The sequence below is a fragment of the Ochlerotatus camptorhynchus genome, unplaced genomic scaffold, assembly GCF_037179485.1.
Source record: "Ochlerotatus camptorhynchus isolate MF236.1 unplaced genomic scaffold, CSIRO-AGI_Acam_v1.1 ptg000056l, whole genome shotgun sequence".
In the NCBI taxonomy this organism is placed as follows: domain Eukaryota; kingdom Metazoa; phylum Arthropoda; class Insecta; order Diptera; family Culicidae; genus Ochlerotatus; species Ochlerotatus camptorhynchus.
Window position 1 is genome coordinate 987,495 of NW_027040546.1, and position 18,859 is coordinate 1,006,353.

General features: G+C 41.8%; 1 protein-coding gene across 5 annotated transcripts in view; it reads left to right on the forward strand.

Moving 5' to 3' along the window:
* Positions 1-4,595: 4,595 nt before the first annotated feature.
* The window catches only part of LOC135717477 (peripheral plasma membrane protein CASK-like), an 850,957-nt gene continuing 836,693 nt past the window's right edge, over positions 4,596-18,859 (forward strand). For all 5 annotated transcript variants that reach the window (XM_065239577.1, XM_065239576.1, XM_065239575.1 and 2 more), the window contains exon 1: positions 4,596-7,369. In XM_065239577.1, coding sequence (XP_065095649.1) covers positions 7,311-7,369 — 59 coding nt within the window. In that variant the 5' untranslated portion in view covers positions 4,596-7,310. The remainder of the gene's footprint in view (positions 7,370-18,859) is intronic.

Below are 18,859 nucleotides of genomic sequence, written 5' to 3' on the forward strand. Positions count from 1 at the left end.
TGCTTGCACTGCAACGCTACGGTTGAAACATTGCAGCACAAGTTCAGCGGACGATACTCGGTGGCTGGCAAAGGCTGTCCATCGAGGATCTGCTTCGACCAGAACTTCTGAACATAGGGCTAAGAAAACTAAACGAAATTTTGAAAATCTTTGTATAGAGCTTTTTGACGTTTAATCGGTGCACACTAATGCAGCATTTAAATTGAAGGAGTGCGAGCAAGAGGGAAACAGATTAGTGGGAAAAAAAACCGTCCATTCATCCATGTGTGCTAGATAGAGAAAGATGATTAAACGTCAAAAAGGTCTATTGTACATCGACTATGTTAATTCTGTTAACGATAGAATAGATGTTAGTGCCCTAAATTTTTACATCGATTGTGAACAATAATACGTGTAAATTAATGTTTTAACACAGAAATAAACAATACTTTTACAAAAAAAAAAAAAAAAAAATGGTTCACAGCCTAAGTAAAAGTATTTAAGTAAGTTTTTCAGTTTTGTCGTGACATCCAGTTGACATGACAGTTGTAAAAAGTAAAGAGCCTGAATTTATAAAGAGGGCGACATCTTATCCATTTGACAGGTCTTCTGCTCGATTGGAATGACTTTTCCTATGACTTTGACAGACAATCGATTGTTCCAATTTTGACATGTCACCTCTTTATAAATCCAGGCTCTTTAGTAAAAAGTTAATGAATATCATGTGTCAAATGAAATGTACAAGCGGTCACACATACCTTTTATGCATTCTTATAGGACCTATGTGTTTTGTCTTATGGAATGTATAAGGCTAATGTTTTGTCAAAAATGTATAAGTGAAACACATGAACAAAATTGGCGTCTTGCAGTGAAACTTTTCCAAGCTTTCGCCACCTACATTTCGAAGTGAGAACTACTAGAAGGAGGATAGTTTTCAAATTTTCCAAGCAAAACAGACGCTTTTTGGGGCAAATCGGTCCATAAAGAAAAACTAATAATTTCCCGTGGAAACTTTTGCTTGAATCGTGTAAGAAAACGTGTTTGAAAACTATTTGTTATTATTTCGGTATGGATCAGAGATGTTTTCATGGCAAATTATGCATAACAAGTTTGCACCCACAGGGAGAGGTTACCTCCTGCGCAGCTGCATTTTCCAGAAAATGGTTAATATGTGCGATTTTCACTAAGATGAAAGTGGAAATCAAGTGAATTTGCTTAGGAAAGGTTGTATCATGCTAGTGGTAAAAGAGAATTGGTTGTATGGGACGCCAAATTCAATAAATGCTCATTTTGGCCTTTTTTAAGCAAACATATTGATACTCACAATTTTTGACGAAAAACGCTCCGGAGCTTGATTTACTCAACACGCACCATACTATAAAATGGTGCTAGATGGTCTTCAAAGTGATAACAAGATGACAAATCATCTTTATTTTGAGTAATTGAGCAATTTACTTTTGTTTACCATCATATTTACGATGCAGCATTGATGGAGCCGTGAAATGAAATGAATATATCTTATGAAAGTTCACCTGGAAAAGTCAAAGCTGCACATCAGTCTGATCGTAAAAACGTTTTCTTCTTCAATTCGAATGTTATATTGGAAGGATTTCACGCAGGCTTGATGAAAATTATGATTTAACGCTAATTTTCACGAATTTTATATGCAGTCTGTCAACATTATCATCATCATGCAGTGGCGACATCTGCGTTGAGCTTTTGCGGCAATCTTTCAATAATTAATCATGTTTTGTTGTTTTTGACATCATCCACATCCAGAGGGCCAGTCACTTCGAATATATGGGAATGGTAGGAAACCATTTGAAAATGCATGGAAATTTTCAGTTTTTATTCATTATCCACTTTATGGGCAGTTTTAGATGCACAAAAATTGCACGAGTACATTACTATGGTGATAAGGTAAACACTCGTTTATTTGTTTCCTTCTGTGAAAGCATGTTTAGTCACAAATCGTGGATTTTCTGATATTCTCCATACTGCAAAAATGACTTTCCTACCACTGAAGGGGCGACATCTCTCCGATCTTCAGTATAGCTTCTACTCAAATCTTATAATTAATTGATTTTCGTTTAGTGTAGGTGTTCTAATGTGTCAAATTCATGATTCAGTAATGTTGGATTTTTGTATGGGACAGCGACCGAGTTTGTTTACAATTTGCTCTAAAACCGCACTCCCCCCCCCCCCCGCGACCTCCTCGCCTATATAAAGGCATTGAGAAAATGACTGTCGAAGCTACGAAGTGCAATTCCTATGTAAATATTTGAAAAATCATAGTAAATTCTTTGATAATATAATATATGATCAGTTGCGATGAAGATTGCATGTTTTGTTATAGGGGAAATGGCTCTAATATTAACCTATATGGATCTAGGCCCATCGCTATAAATCTGGCATTTATCCAATTTATCTACAGATGAAAGCGTCATTGGGCGTATGAATAAAAAGAGTTTTTTTTATTTTCCCGTGCTTTTCTTACGGGAAAAGTAAAGTAAACGCTTTTATTCATACGACCTATTGGGACGGTACTAATGGATATTTTTGGTCGCTATTGAAAGTTTAGTCTATTGCTGAATTTATGTATGGGCCCAAATTAGGGACACTTAGGCCGACATTACATGCATTTTCCCTATCAGCAAACAGCAGAACTTTAACTTGAACTATGGACGATTGAATTTCAGGATGACACTGATATGCGATTATTTTGCTTAATGGGACAAACTGACATGATATTGTTTTCACATTTTTTACGATAAAAGTCCCTAGTTTTATTACGTAATATGAAAGTAAATGCCAATTGATAGTGGATAGCGTTGTTATCTCAAAATTGACGAAAATCCATTTGGGACTGATATCCTATTATAGGCAGTATAGGAGACATGATTCCAGAATTGATCTAGCAACTCGAAGCCGGATGGGCCGTTTACTGTCTGGGTGTCGACCTACGATGGATCGTAGAAGATTAAGACGAGTCTTGCAGGCGTTCACTTCGTCGAAGATTGGCATAAAAGGTCAAACGTCGGTCGATTCGGACTCCGAGGATACGGGCTGACCTCCTGATTGGGAACAGATGTACCATTGATACAGACGGAAGTGTTAAGGACGGCATGATGTTGTTGGTTCGCGTGTAAAGGGCCTTACACACACGCCTGATTTCATCATTGAAAGGAAACTTCGTAGACATTCAAACTGATAATCCACAACTCGAATTAATTTTGAATACCGGCCCTGATTGGAGGATTTGGAAAATGTATGTTAAGGATCGTATTGAAAACATTGACGTCGACAACAAAACAGCCCGATATGAGTGGTCGGGATTTAATCCGAGGATAATACCGGTTAGAGCTTACCACCCTCAGAAAACTTCGTTTAAGTTTAAGAGTATCAGCGTATCAGTTTAGGGGTTGCTATAACTTTTGTGTCGTTCGTTACGTCTGAAATATGAAGGAAGTTTCCTGAGCTGCTATGCAGTACTCTAAACTAGAGTCGGTGTATAATGTCACGCCAAGAGTGAAGCCAAGTCTACCTATTGGACTGTCAAACTGGCTACCTATCGTGCAAAGTAAACAAACATTACGATGCTATGAAAGGTCCACGAAAGGTATCGCAATAAAATATAAAATATAATCGAAGAAATGATCATAAACACGCAGTGAGCATTAAATTGTCATGGGATACGTTTGGTAACGTCAGTAATGAGAATTTCTACTATTTTTTGTTAAGATGATTGGACAAAATCACTGATAGAATGATTTACAACAGCCGCTATTTTTTTGCTCGCTAGAAGTCATTTGAAGTTGATGTAGCAGTCCTCTGTTGCCAAGTGAAAAGAAAGGGAATCTTTCGAAAACCGTGATGCGAGTTCAACTGTTTTTCTCTTGTCGTGACTCATTATACACCGACTCTACTCTAAACGTTTACAACGCGTTTTGAACTTCCCCAATCTTTATTGAGCTGCCACGCTCCAAGATCTTTTCCCAAATTTCTTTGACTTTTACCATGTTCCTTGAAGCCCTTGAAAGGTCCTTGAACTTTTACCAAGATCTTGCACTTTTAAGAAATTTCCTGAACTCCAGTCATGAACAGTTGCGCATTTGGGTGAATTTCCTGAGCTTTTAGGAAATTTCCTAAGTTCTGTGAAGTTCCCTGGAATTCTACGTGGCTCCCTGATGTTCTACGAGGTTCTCTGATTGTCAAAGAATTTATCTGGTGTTCTCAGAATTTTCTCTGTAATTAAACTAGTTCTCACAACTTCTCAAAAGTCCTCTTACTTCGTCTAAGTTTCCTGATCTCAGCGGGTTGATCAATCCAATTTCCAATATGAAATCTGCCAACACCGCCATATGTGATCTAGACCAGTTCGACAACAGCTGATACTCGAACCATTCCAACAAGAAACCGAATCACTGCAGCTGCACACGTCATGCGCACAAGCCTCTGTTATCAATTTGACGTTCGTATCGTCCGGTCTCTGTCCGTCTTACGGCGGCCGAAGGTCTGTTGTACATCCCGTCCCATTCACCCCAGATGTTTTCGGTCTACTTTATTTACATCCCCAAATTCGCTTACTCCGTGTTACAGTGTTGACTACCTACACTTTCGGTTCGTCTTCGTTGGATTCTGACAAGATTCTTTCTCAGCCAGGCCCAGAAGCATTTTCCTTCGATCGAGTGCGGTGTCGAACACAGGAGAGAAGAGAATCGTACAGGTTCACGGTCTCGTGAAAAGTGGGTGGTGCTTGAAATTGTGTAGGTCAAAAAATTAAAACAAGTGGCATATCGTTTGCGTAAACACAACGTCGTCGGTGCAAGTGCAAAGTGGTTGACCGATTCGGAATCGGACGTAGAGTAATTTTGTTTCGTGGTGTGTGTGCGCGTATGAGAATTTTTCCTCCCAATCCCAACAGGAAAAGCGTGAGAACCACTCCCACCCGCTCCTAAAAACGGGGTCTCACGACGGGTCAGGATCTTGCTTGCTTCGCAGAGAACTCGCCCCTGTGAAAATGAGTGCACCTCCTTTTACTGGCTGACGACGGTTTTCGGTTGGCGAATCTGTGACTGAGTGACTTGTGTGAGAGATTGTTCGATTTGGAAATCTCGGGGCAGCTTCTCCCGTTTCCATGGATTGTGGAGTTTTCACTCTAAGGTTACGCTTGTGATGTGTGTTTTCCTCCCTTTCGACGGTTCAAAGTCACGTAGAGTGCGGAATCTGGCTGATTTTGGTGTCTGCTAGGGAGCTGATTGTGCTTGAGGTCGGTTCAATTCGTCGGATATTGACGGACCAACCCGCACAGGTGGATATAGAGAGGGCGGAAGAAATCTTCAATCGGTGTGCGGTGCTTTTGTGTTTTTTGGTTGCGACTCTTCTGACGGTTCGGAATTTTCACCGTCCGACCGTGGCTAGTTATTGTTAATGCGAGTGTGCTTCCTTCAGTTTTCCTCGATATCTTGGAATTGATTCACCGCGAAAGCGATCTTGAACTGTGAATTGTGACAGGCTGAAAGAGGTGGTGTGGGTTTTTACTTGAAGTTTTCCTGGAGCGAATCAGGCGAAAAAACGCCCCACCCTCCGATGTACCTAGGCACGGATTGGGTAAGAAGGTCGTCTGCTGACAAAGATACGAATTTTGGAGCGTGCTACGGATCTCTCACCGTCATGGATTGATTGGTAGTGATTATTTTTTTTTTCGCGAACGGGATGTTTTGTGTGGCCACCGAATATAATTGGTAGACATAGACAGACAGTAATTGATCATTAGAGCCGTAGAGATTTGACAGAAGCAGTAAAATACAGCCTATTGTATTTGTGTTGTGTATGTGTTTGTGCAGGGGGACAGGAAAAGCGTCCCCGCATGTGGAGTGACTGAGGGTTGGAAAAGTGGAAAACTCCTCGCAGCAGTGGTATCTCAGTGGCGAAAGGAAACAGGAGCGAGAGCGAAGGTGAGCTACCGAGTGCTAAAAGCGTGCGGTAAACAATTTGTGAGTGCCCTGGAATAGCGCACGTGTGAGTAACGGAATTGTAAGTTGTAATCCCCGGCGTGACACGTGTGTAAGTGTGACTGTGAGTTACCCACCCACTATTCGTTGGTATCGGTGAAAAACAACGAGCCAGATTTGCGGTCCCAGGATTATCGCAAGGAAGCTGCCACCGACGTTCGCACGACTTTGTCGGTCAGTGTTACAGGAGAACCCGAATCGAGCAGACACACCGGTTCTACAGAGGGTACCTGTGCCAAGGACCTGTTCCCCGGGTGTCAGCGTGGTGAACCCACCCGGCTGGTACTCGTGCTCTTTCTCTGTCCTTGTTCAAAGAGACTGCTGGACACGCGGTGGAGGCACGGCGCTGTTGGACATCATTTCAGGAGAGCCTCTCACCGCAGGACCCCCTTTCGGCGAACGAATCTAGGCGAAAGTGAAGATTACTGTGCCAGCCACCGGTATAAGTCTATAGCTCTATTTTTGTGCTCGTATAGTGGCGCTACCTGATCGAATCAGGAAGTGCGGAACATTTTTCTACGGTGTTTATCCGGCGTAACGCGGGACTTTCGTGTGCGTGACTGGAATTATCTTTCCGGTGTCGAGAGCGTGTGCTTTTTTCGAGTTTATTTTATTTTTGTTTTCCTTTCCCTTTCCGTGTGTTTTCCGTACGTGTCACTGGTGCACCATTGGCCAACTGTGCAGTGATTTATTTACGCTGGGAAAATTTGTTTACCCACCTACCAACTACGGGGTGGTGCTGGCACTAAACTGAGACGAGCAACTGGGTAATAAAAATCTCTGTGTTCGCGCTTAATTACATCAGAGACCCCATTCTGAGCTGGAAATTCAATTGCCATTGCCGCGAGCGAGCCGCTTCGGAAATAGGAAATTGTTACAAACTTGAAAAACTACACCAGCGAAATCGAAAATCATCGAGTCGAATTTCAGAAGTCGGGTGTCGCACGAGACGAGTTGTTTATTATCATAAGCAAATATTGAATGATGAATAAAGAAGACCGACTACGTTGAGGTGATAACGAAATTCCGGTGAAAAAGTGCTTCGTAAGCGCTCCATTGCGTTTAGAAAGAAAAAGCAAATCGTGAAGAATCGTAATCAACCGAAATTAGAAATAACAACAACAACAACAAAAAATCTATCAAGCTCTGTGTGAAAGTGCTTAGCGAGCATAAGGAGAAAAATACAAGTTTGTGTAAATAGACAGGCGCATCTTTGAATTTATTAATAGAAGATAAACGATAACAGCAGCAGCAGCAGCAGCAACAACAACAACAACAACAACAACAAGAAGAAGAAGAAGTAAAAACGTTATCACCATGGCTGACGACGAAATTCTCTTCGACGATGTTTACGAGCTTTGTGAGGTGATAGGAAGGTAGGTAGGATAGCGTTGGGGGGAGAGGAGGGGTTCGATTTTGGGCTATTTCAGTTTTTTTCAGTGGCTTAAAAGTTGATTGGCAGCTATTTGAAAAGCTTCCATTACAGTCTTCTGGACTAGAATATGTGCCAATGAAAAAAAGCAGAAAGAAGACGCGTCCTTCTGGGTAGGACTCGTCCGACTTATCGTGGTACAATTCGATGCCAACATTCTATTACGGCGGAACTGCTTTTGTAAACAATGACTTCAATCGCCGATTTCTCGCAAATAATTGCTCACTGCTGCAAACTAACAATACCAGCTGGTAGAGGAATCATATCCATACTTGATGATGGTGTTATTAGTTTGCATGTGCGAGCTTTAACTTACGAGAACTCGACGGCAAAAGTCAGCAGTTTCGTCCTTTTGAAATGTTGATGAAGAATTGTGATCTTTTTGTTGAACTGTGGAGTTTTTGTGGGACCCTTTTTGTAACTAACGTTTTCGGAGAAGATTCTACATTATATCTTATTTATTTATTTATATAAGAGTAACCTTAAATTGCAGATTACATTATAACGATAGATTAGAAAATGATAATTCTCGATTACTTTTTCAAAGGGACGTTTCTGCTTACGTCAACATTACATGCTAACACTACCATCAGATACGGGCGATTTTCCTCAACCTGATAGTGGTGTTAGTACGCATGAGTGAGCTACCAGTTACGCCAAACTGACGATGCATTGTTTACAAAAACAACCCCCCTACCCTTTGAATATATTTAATAGATTATATTTAAAAATTGAATTCCAGATCCATTTTGCGTTTTAGGCCTTATTTAGATTTTTGAATTTCACTTACATCGTTCAATGTAGGAATGCTGTCAGAGTAGAATATGTGTTTGCCATGATAACGTTAAACAAGTCTTGTTGAAATCGATGTTGTTGTCAGGTACATATTTAAATATCACTTTATCCTATTTCGTCATTTTCTCACATTTTTTTTCTTGAAATGCTTACATACTGACCGTAACAAAAACATACGGATTTATCATTGTCAAAGCAGCTACATACTCAATTTTTACAATGTTGTTATGTTAGAGCGATATTTCTCGCGTAACATTAGAAAAGGGCCTATCCCCGTTAATCGATTCTCTTCATCGACTTTCTCTTTGGCGCAGAGACGAACCAGTCAACGGCTGAAAGTCTCTATAATAAAGAAATCAATCAATCTCTTTGGTTTACCACGGCTACATAAACGAATTTCTCGCTAAGCTCGCAGCACAGTTCGACAGAAGATTATGTTAGCTTGCGCCTAATACAACACACTCACTGGAAAATTCATTTGCAGTCGGGTTATTCGCGAAAGAGAAAATCGATGAAGAGAATCGATCAACAACAGCCCTTTCCTCGTGTTGCGCGAGATTTGTATTCTGCGTCCATAGTAAAGGGTGGAACGGTCAAAATTTGGTCCATCATGATTAAGTGCACACTGATTATGTTATTGAATAAGCAATCGAACTGTATTTCTTTTTGAAAATTAATTTTATTAGGCTTCCGAATTTACAACTGTTGTGTTTCTCATTTCCAACAGTTTTCTTAGTTTTATTGAGGTTTCGTTTAACGATAGCCCAATATTTTTTAATTGGGTGCAGCTGGGATTTTTTCCTTGGGTACGACTTGCATGTTGTTGGTGGTATACCGTTCCTGAGCCATTTTCCATTTTCCCGTAGCCAAAACAGCACGGAACAACTGTGTTTCTTCAAAAAAGGCAACAATCGTTTTTGAAAAACATATATTTTCATAAATATCTTGGTTGACGGAAATTTTGCTTTTCAGCCCACAGGTGCAAATCGCCTGCCAAACCAAGTATTTTTTCGGGAGCTTTGACAACTTTTTCTGTTTAAAGGTATCTTGAATCTTTCCTTTTCCGCTTGCCGTGTAAACTCTTGACCTGGGAGCTGTTTAAAATCTGCCTTGACGTATATTTCATCGTTCATTATAACGCAATCAATCTGCGTGGAAAGTATTTGGATTTCGCTTATGCGCGAGCAAAATTTTGATACGCTGTTCCTCTTGCTTCGACGCCATTTTGACAACTGAATGGAAAATGGTAAAAACAAAATAGAGGCAACATTTTGTACGCACAGACCTACAAAATGAGGGGTATTCAAGTTTTAAAAAAGCACGATTAAAAAAAAAATCGCCAAATTCGAGTCGACCAATTTTTGACCGTTCCACCCTTTAATCCCCATACAAACTTCAAACCATTTCTGGATCAACAATAGAAAAGGGCCCATCAGCATTTGTAAACAAACCGTTCCAAAGCCCATTCCTCACAAATCGAAGGCCGCCCATACAAACCAACACCATCATCGTGTAGATAGAAGTTTCCCCTATCCGATGATGGTGTTGGTGTGCGTGGGTGGCCTTCGCTTTGTGAGTAAAGAGCTTGTTTACAAATGCTGATGGGCCCTTTTCTATTGTTGATCCAGATTTGTGCGATCTCTAAACTTGGAGGGTGGTCTATGCTATTGGAAATATTTTTAGCTACTGTGTCTGTACTATCCAGATAAAGCTTGAGTCATTTAATATCTGGACGCACTGTTTATTTTACTGCAGTGTTCCTAGGGGTCAGATCTTGAATGTTTTGACAGCAGTTTGTTTTGAAATGTTTCCGCTTTCAGTGCTGAAGCAGAATCTAGTGGCCAAAAGACGTGTCCGGAAGTTGTACAATGAAGTTCTTACAAAGTACGAAGGATGCATCCTCATGGACGACGAAACGTACGCGAAGATGGATTATGGGCAGCTTCCCGGACAAAAGTTCTATAAAGCCACTGGTCGAGGTAATGTCCCTAGCAAGATCACATCGTTTTTGCTGATAAATTGGCAAATATAGCAAATAAGTTTTCTTTTATAATCTGGCAAGGTATTTGCAGCTACGGACAAAAAACCCAGGTTTTCTTCGAGGGGGGCGACACATTTAAATCACAATTCTAGATGCTCAACAAATCTCACACTAGCGAATCAATCTTCGAAAAATCTTCAATCATTTCTCACATCTACTTGCATCACACATCATCTTTTTGCAGGAAATCTTCAGAATCGTCATCAATCTTCTTTCTATCTACTCAGTGTGCGTGCAGCTAAACACAGCAAAACACAATTTTTCCTGCATCGGTTTTCGTGACAAACAAGACTATGGATTTCAAAATGTGGGGGCTACCTTACATACATAGGGTTAACTACCCCATTTCCGGCCTATTAAGCACAACCCGCACTTATTCTTTCTTAATCTAGCGCAGTTTAGCACCAAACGGAATGTTATTATTACTGATGGCTTCCAAATTTATTTACCTTTCCGTAAGATTTGATAAAGAGAAACCAATCGTTGAGATATTGTCAAAAGTCTAACTCTGCTTCTTGACGCCAAACTCGGCCTGTAGATTTTAAACTCAGCCTAACGCACGCCATTGAAACACCAATGAATTCACTTCGACCTATCGGATGAAGATAACAATTGATTCGGTCGGAGCGCTTCTTTTGTTTTTGGGAATAATGGGTGCAAACCTTCATATCACGCGTTCTCATTGACTTCGTTCCGTGGCTTATTAACTAAAGTATCGTACCAAACGTATAATTGACTTGTTAATTCTGAAATCATGGATTTATTTGATGTTTTCTGCAAAATGGGCGATTAGGCCGAAGTAGTTCTCTACCCTTCATACATACATACAAGACTATGGATTTCAAAATGTACAAGCAGGAGTGCCTGAAAAAAACATATTCTTCCGTCCATTAAGGCTCACAATGGACCTAAAGTTTTAGCCTGATTTGGCAAGCTGCTACTACAGCGGAGAAGTTCTACAGTGGTATCGAGACAACGGAGTAGATTTCTTCGAACTGCCCTCAATTCCGCCCAATTGAGAAATATTGGGCATTTGTCAAACAGAAGTTGAAGACGAGTTGAAAGGTGACTCGGGATGCGATAGAGATGGTGGAACAAAACAGCCGGTCAGGTTAGTCAACAGAGTGTCCAAAATATGATGAATGGTTTTCGAAGAAAAGTTCGAGATTTCATCAAAGCCAAATCGGAATAATTTGTTTGCTATTTTTCCTTTAAAGTGCAATAAATGACCTTCATTTTGAGAATTCACATTTTTATTTCATTAAGATGGTTCAGAAATACATTTTTTTTTACGGGGCCAGATATTAAATAACTCAAGCTCAAGTCATACACATAGCGAGGCTTTTCAAAGGCCTCCGCTTTTCTACTGAAGAAATCGGTCTTCAAAGTCCCGCGCATTCCAGTTTTAAGCGTATTTTCTCTGACATGATCAACACGTTGTAGCTCCAAACATTGCTACATCCATGACGTAGATTTGTGGCAAAATGCCAAAACTGAAACCGTTTGGCCTGTTAGACGAGGCAATGGATGATGATCTGGATCTCTCAGCAGAAATATCGATGTTTTTCTGACAGATTCGCAGGTTAACCAACCGGTGCAAACTAACGATTTTAAATTGGCTCACTACTTGACTTGCCCAGTGGTCCCAAGCAAATCGATTAACGCACCTCATTCTAGTCAAAATTCTACTACTACACAATAATTGTTTTGATTCGCTATGAAAGTTTGACAGATGAAATGAGGGGTTCGTGGATTTTCTTATGTTTCGAGGGGCGCATTGATTAGCTTGGGACCGAAGTGAGTACCAGAGCTGAGCCAAAAAGTTGAACACATGTTTTCGGGACCTACTAGTCTTAGAGTTACCTCTATGGGTGAACTGCGAAGCGCGAAACTAATAACGCTGGCCCTTTCAATATGAAGGAGATCGAAGCAACTCGGTGAAATAATAATAATCCTAGTATGCTACAAATCTCAGTACTGCATCAATAAAGTCTAGTTTAGTCTCATGTTTCAACCCAACCGGTCGTATTGACTCCCTCCTCTGGAGCCCATGCCCAGAAACGACGAGTTCCAGAGCCTGGTGGGTGCTCTTCTATACATCGTGGTCAACACGAGACCGGACATCGCCATAAGCGCCGCAATTCTGGGCCGCAAGGTGAGTCGACCAACAGAAGCAGACTGGACCGAAGCAAAACGGACGCTCCGATATCTCCAGTCAACAGTTGATTGGAGCCTACGTCTAGGTTCATCCGGCCGCTGGAAGCATACGTCGATGGAGACTGGGCTGGTGACAAGACAGACCGGAAATCAAACGCCGGTTTCGTCTTCTGTCTTGGAGGACCAATCAGTTGGGCAGCCCGGAAACAACCATGTGTAACTCTTTCGTCTACCGAAGCGGAGTACGTGGCGCTTTCCGAAGCCAGCCGTGAGCTGATGTGGCTGATCAAGCTACTGAAGGACGTCGGAGAACCAATTCTGGCTCCTGTAGTTGTACACGAAGACAACCAAAGCTGTATTGCGATGCTGAAATCTGCCGGCGGTAGCAACCGAACAAAGCACATCGACACTCGCTATAATTTTGTGAAGGAGTTGGTCAACAATAGTGTGATGGACGTTCGCTATTGCCCTAGTGAACAAATGGTTGCCGAAGGTCTAACAAAACCATTGGCTCGCGTCAAGATGGAGAAGATGCGCCTGAAAATTGGTCTACAGCCCGCCGAGATTGAGGAGGAGTAATCGAAGCAACTCACAGAGCTTGAGGAGGAGTGAAGGAGATCGAAGCAACTCGGTGAAATTATAATAATCCTAGTATGCTATAAATGTCAGTACTGCATCAATAAAGCCTAGTTTACTCTCATGTTTCAACCCAACCGGTCGTATTAACTCCCTCCTCTAAGACAATAACATGTCGTTGAACGAAATTTCAGCAGCTACGAACTTTATGCCGCTTCTTTAGATTCTGTACGACTCAGAGAAGCACACGGCGAATGAGAACGACCCAAATTTGAGTTTAGTTCACTCAAACTTGGGCCGTTCTTATTCGCCGTTGGAAACCGGTGGAAACTAACGATTTTGAATTGGCTCATTACTTGATTAGTACAGCTGTTCGTCTGTTCTATTCCCGACAAGAGAGCCTCCAGGTCACGCAAAACTGCGTCATGTTCGCTGACAGAGTTGAAGTTCCAGAACGATTCCGCAAGCGAATCATCCGACAACTCCACCGTGGACACCCCGGAATAGACCGAATGAAGTCACTCGCAAGAAGTTCCAACGAAACCGTGGGAGAGGATCCACATCGACTACGCAGGTCCAGTTGATGGTTCTTACTACCTCGTCGTGGTCGACGCCTATTCGAAGTGGCCGGTAATCTTCAGATCCCGCAGTACAACTACTACAGCGACATTCTGCAATAAACTTTCGCAAGGTACGGCAACCCACACACCCTCGTTTCGGACAAACTGGGTACCGTTGTCCGAAACGAGGGTGTGGGGATTGCCGTAGGTTTAGGTTTAAGAGCTAATTATATTTCGACTTGTCTCTTCGGTGGTTGGAACTAAAACTCCCAAAATATTTTCAGTTTGTTACTTTCGTACCATGGCTACAAATCATGGCCTACCAGGAAACATATTCTTCTGATGTGTACGCCGATGGTACAACTAGCCTATTGGTCCCAAGCAAATCGATTAACGTATCTCATTCTAGTCGAAACTCTAGTACTACACTATGTTTGTTTCGATTCGTTATGAAAGTTTGACAGATAAAATGAGGGGCTCCTATGTTTCGAGGGGTACATCGATTAGCTTGGGACCGAAGAGAGTACCAGAGCTGAGCCAAAAAGTTGAGCACGTTTCTTCGGGACCTTCTGGTCTTAGAGCTCAACTCAAGGCGGGAGTAGCCGTCAACAATGCTGATGATGGTACAGCACGCAACAACCACCCTACTGCTTGATCTCTGAGATGATCACGTTGGTCATGACGAGAGGAGCAACACAACAGTTGGGTAACGAAGAACTGCATTATAACACACCATCGACTGGAAATGCTCTCGCAACGTGGGGCTTTAGGTAGTGATGAAAACGTCGCTAGAACTATTCCACAGCCGCAGTCAGTTTATGAGCAAAAGGAGGGACGCACATTTTTGCCTGTAGACTTGGAGACATACTTCAAGTCTCCGCGTACATCGTACGGGTTAGGCAAAAATGTGCGTCTATCTTTAAAATCTGTCGCATTAATGGCCCTTCGCTCATTTTCAACTTTTATTCAATTTTCATACTGCCGTACTCTAACGGAACTATCCACCTACCCTCTTCTAAAGATCATTCTCTAGCTAATAAATCATCACACTAAAGTTTCATGTTAGCATTTCCAACCAACTCTCATTCATGACCCGTTTGTCTTCTTCCGCTTCAAATGTGATAATTACACTAGTAAAGGGTGATACGGTCAAAATTTGGTCAATATCAACTTGACGTATTTCTTTCAATTTTGCATTTAAAAAACCTGAAAACCCCTCATTTTGAAGGTGTGTGTGTGTAGAATGTTGCTCCTATTTTGATTTTGGAATTCACTCTTCAGTTGTCAAAATGCCGTCCAAGCAAGAAGAGCAGCGTATCAAAATTTTGCTCGCGCATCGCGAAAATCCGAGCTACTCGCACGCAAAGTTGGCAAAATCGCTAAAAGTTGCCAAATCAACCGTTACAAATGTAATTAAAGTGTTTGGGGAACGTTTGTCGACAGCCAGGAAGTCTGGATCGGGGGGAAATCGAAAACCGGAAGCCGCTGAGACGACAAAGAGAGTTGCCGGTAGTTTCAAGCGAAACCCTAACCTCTCTCTCCGAGATGCCGCAAATAAGCTGGGTGTATCGTCTACAACCGTGCATCGAGCCAAAAAACGAGCCGGACTATCGACTTACAAGAAGGTAGTGACTCCAAATCGCGATGATAAACAAAATACGACGGCCAAAGCGCGATCCCGGAGGCTGTACACGACGATGCTGACGAAGTTTGACTGCGTGGTAATGGACGACGAAACCTACGTCAAAGCCGAATACAAGCAGCTTCCGGGACAGGAGATTTATACGGCAAAAGGAAAGGGAAAGGTAGCAGATGTTTTCAAGCACATGAAACTGTCAAAGTTCGCAAAGAAATATCTGGTTTGGCAAGCCATCTGTACCTGTGGCTTGAAAAGCAGCATTTTCATAGCTTCCGGGACTGTCAACCAAGAAATTTACGTGAAAGAGTGTTTGAATAAACGTCTGCTGCCTTTCCTGAAGAAACACGGTTGTTCCGTACTGTTTTGGCCGGATTTGGCATCTTGCCATTACGGTAAAAAGGCCATGGAGTGGTACGCCACCAACAACGTGCAGGTGGTTCCCAAGGACAAGAATCCTCCCAACACGCCAGAGCTCCGCCCAATTGAGAAATACTGGGCTATTGTCAAGCGGAACCTAAAGAAGACCAAAAAAACTGCTAAGGGCGAGCAGCAGTTCAAGGCAAACTGACTTTCTGCAGCGAAGAAGGTGGACAAGGTGGCTGTACAAAATCTGATGGCAGGGGTCAAGCGTAAGGCCCGGCAATTCGGATTTGGAAAAGCGGAAGCCTAACTGAATATTTTTCCTGAATTTTATACTAATTGAACTTGAAAAAGAAATTTAATTTGATTTTTTAAATAAACGATTTCACCGATTTACACGCGTTTTCCCTTGACCAAATTTTGACCGTATCACCCTTTATTCTCGATCCGAATGAACGGCGTGATTTCGATAAATTGACGTTTGAAGTCATTGTTTACAAAAGCTCGATTGCTCGAGAATTGTTGAACGTACACGGTAAGAAAAAAGTACCGAAAAGAAAGTTCTTTTCACTCATCTCGGCACTGTAGTGCAGGACGCCAAAAGTAGGTATAGCGGGTCAAAGTAGTTTTGATTTACTTGTATGAAATTCGTATGAAATTTTCGACTCACTTTCTGCCCAAAAGTAGGTAAATATGATTATACTCTACGTTGGGTTCCCTGTTGGGTGGTTTTGTTCCTCCGTTTTCGACAACATTAGAAGGAGAAAAGGTGACAAACAAGTCTAAATTAGCTCAAAGTGAACTGGCCCCTGGGTGATGCATAGTGTTAAAAAATTCCATTGTTGACACCTCCAGGTGATCGTCATTTTTTAGCATGTACGTCATATTCTGAGCGATTGAATACTGCTGACTCCGAACAACATAGTAGAATATCACGTGCAGTTCATTATTATTGGATTAGAATCAGATATAAACCGATTTGACGTAAACGTGCACTTTTATCACACTGTTTACATGTTTGGACCAGTTCAGTTTTAGTTGCAACCAACAATTTCTATTTAAGTCACTTGAGACAAACTTGCTTCCGGCTGAAAATTTCTTTTAGCGTCAATTTAGCATCAATCACAAACCCGTGATTCTTCTTTAAATTTTAATGTTTGAACTTTCAATTTCTCAAATTCTTCTAATAAAACTAGATTTCCACTTTATTTTAGCATTTGGCAGATAAAAAGAATATGGAATTCGCTTGTTGTTGCTCGAACCTATATACCCAAGAGTACTCAGTATTTGTTGTCAGTAATGCGGAAAGCCGGGCTACAACCAATGCACAGTTGTTTGAGACCTTGGGCTCCGTAATAAAGAAACAACAACAACAACAAATAATCGTCTCCAATTTCTGTTCTGTTCTGAAAAACAATGATCATGATGACCCACCCTACTTGCCAGCTTGGGAACGATTAGTAAACTTTGTAGTGGTGCACAGGTTAGTGCCAAGGTTAGTGGTGCACATAGGGCCAACGTTACAGTGACTTCCATCCTGTGCGGCTACTTGATTATGCCTTAACCTGACCCCAGGTCGAATTCCTGCCGACTTGCTTGATTTATTTGTTGAGGCTCCGCCACCATGACTCCCTGGGGCTGCCTTTTCTGTGATGGCTGAACCACCTCCACTTCCTTTCTCGAATTTATGTTGATATCGGTTTCTGATGACGACGACGACGATAGAGCTCATCATTCGAGATCCATTTGGCACGAAATTATATACCGCAGTCATCGGTTAATGACGACCTGCAGCTTGTGAGTGTTTTTCGAAAATACGCACCAATCCAACAATAATTCTGAATTGACTCAATTATGCACAATTATGCGGCTCAGTAGCCCCTCAGGTTCTCGTGATTGAGTAGGTCCAAAGTTTGCGTAGTCAACGAATACCAAAAACAGGAACTCTTCCTAATCGTTAACCTGTGTCCAGCTTCAGGACTATTCGAAGCGTGACAATATGGTCCACAAAAGATCTGTATCCGATTTAGGATAACATTTGCACAGAACTTTGAGAACATTCCACAGTAACATGATGTCTCGTCATTTATCGTAGTCAGATCTCCTTGCAGCCAGGTGGCCGGAAACGTCGTGTTGCGTGTTGTTTTTGAAAACTATTTTGAGCGCTGTGAATTTCTGGGACGGCAGGCTCTGCCGATAAAAAAATCAACAGGAACAGATCAGAGAATATGAGAAATAACAAGAAGCCAGTTGTCACCACACAGGTGAATATAGCAAGCGACATTGGCCTAACTAAGAGGGAAGGGCACTAGAGCCTTCCCTAAGATTAATGTAGCCCCCTCTAGAATTGTTACTACAATTAATTATTTTCCTTACACATTAAAATTGTTCGCTAATTGCCTAGTTGAGAGATTTGAAACATAAATTTAGCCCCCTTCAGGATTTTTCCTTAGTTACGCCAATAGCAAGGAATCAGATTTTTGCATCTCTATGGATCAATGAAAATGCTGAGGTTTTGACAGAACTATGCTGTGGCTACCACAGTATTTTACATGTGATCGTCCATATACAGTAGCGCTAAAAGCATGCTGTGGTGGGTTCAAAACTTGACCATCTAAAATGATCAATTGATATGCGATCGTTTTCATGATGGTGCTTCGAAGTTCACGCAAGTTTTGCGCCGCACACTTTGCAGACCATGATGTTGATGGCTGGTTGGACGTCAAAACTTGAAGAAGTTGTTCGAAGTGCCCAAACCGACGACGTTTCAGTGGATTCTTTGGGTTCATCCCTGCTCTACTCAGACGTCGTAAGATGCCGTAGATGAAATGGATATCACCTGTTGGTGCAACTTTCTCCCCTTCGTCGATCTGTTGGTCCACCCACATTCGCTTGATCCGTCTGCTGGAGCCCTTGACTCCCTTGACTTTTCAATACATATATTTCGACAAGTTTCAGCCGAGATCCATTGATTCCTCAGAGTGCGCAGCCCAAGTTGGTCACGCTCGTTATAAGAAAGAAATTCTTGATTATCGCAAGAGTATCTCCACGGTACCCCAACATCGTAAAATATTAAGCTTGTCATTTTTTACAGGGTGATTCAAATATGACGTCCTCTGGCGTGACACGGGCGGGAAATTTGGGGATGTCTTATTTCCATAAAAAATAAGAAACCAATTCCCTCCCTGAAGCAAATTGAATTTTTGAAATTACTTCTGCAATACAGACGAGGTACAAAATGCTGGATGTTTGCCTGAAACTAGCTACGAGTACGCCGGCAGAGTTTCATCACAATCGTTCAAGTGG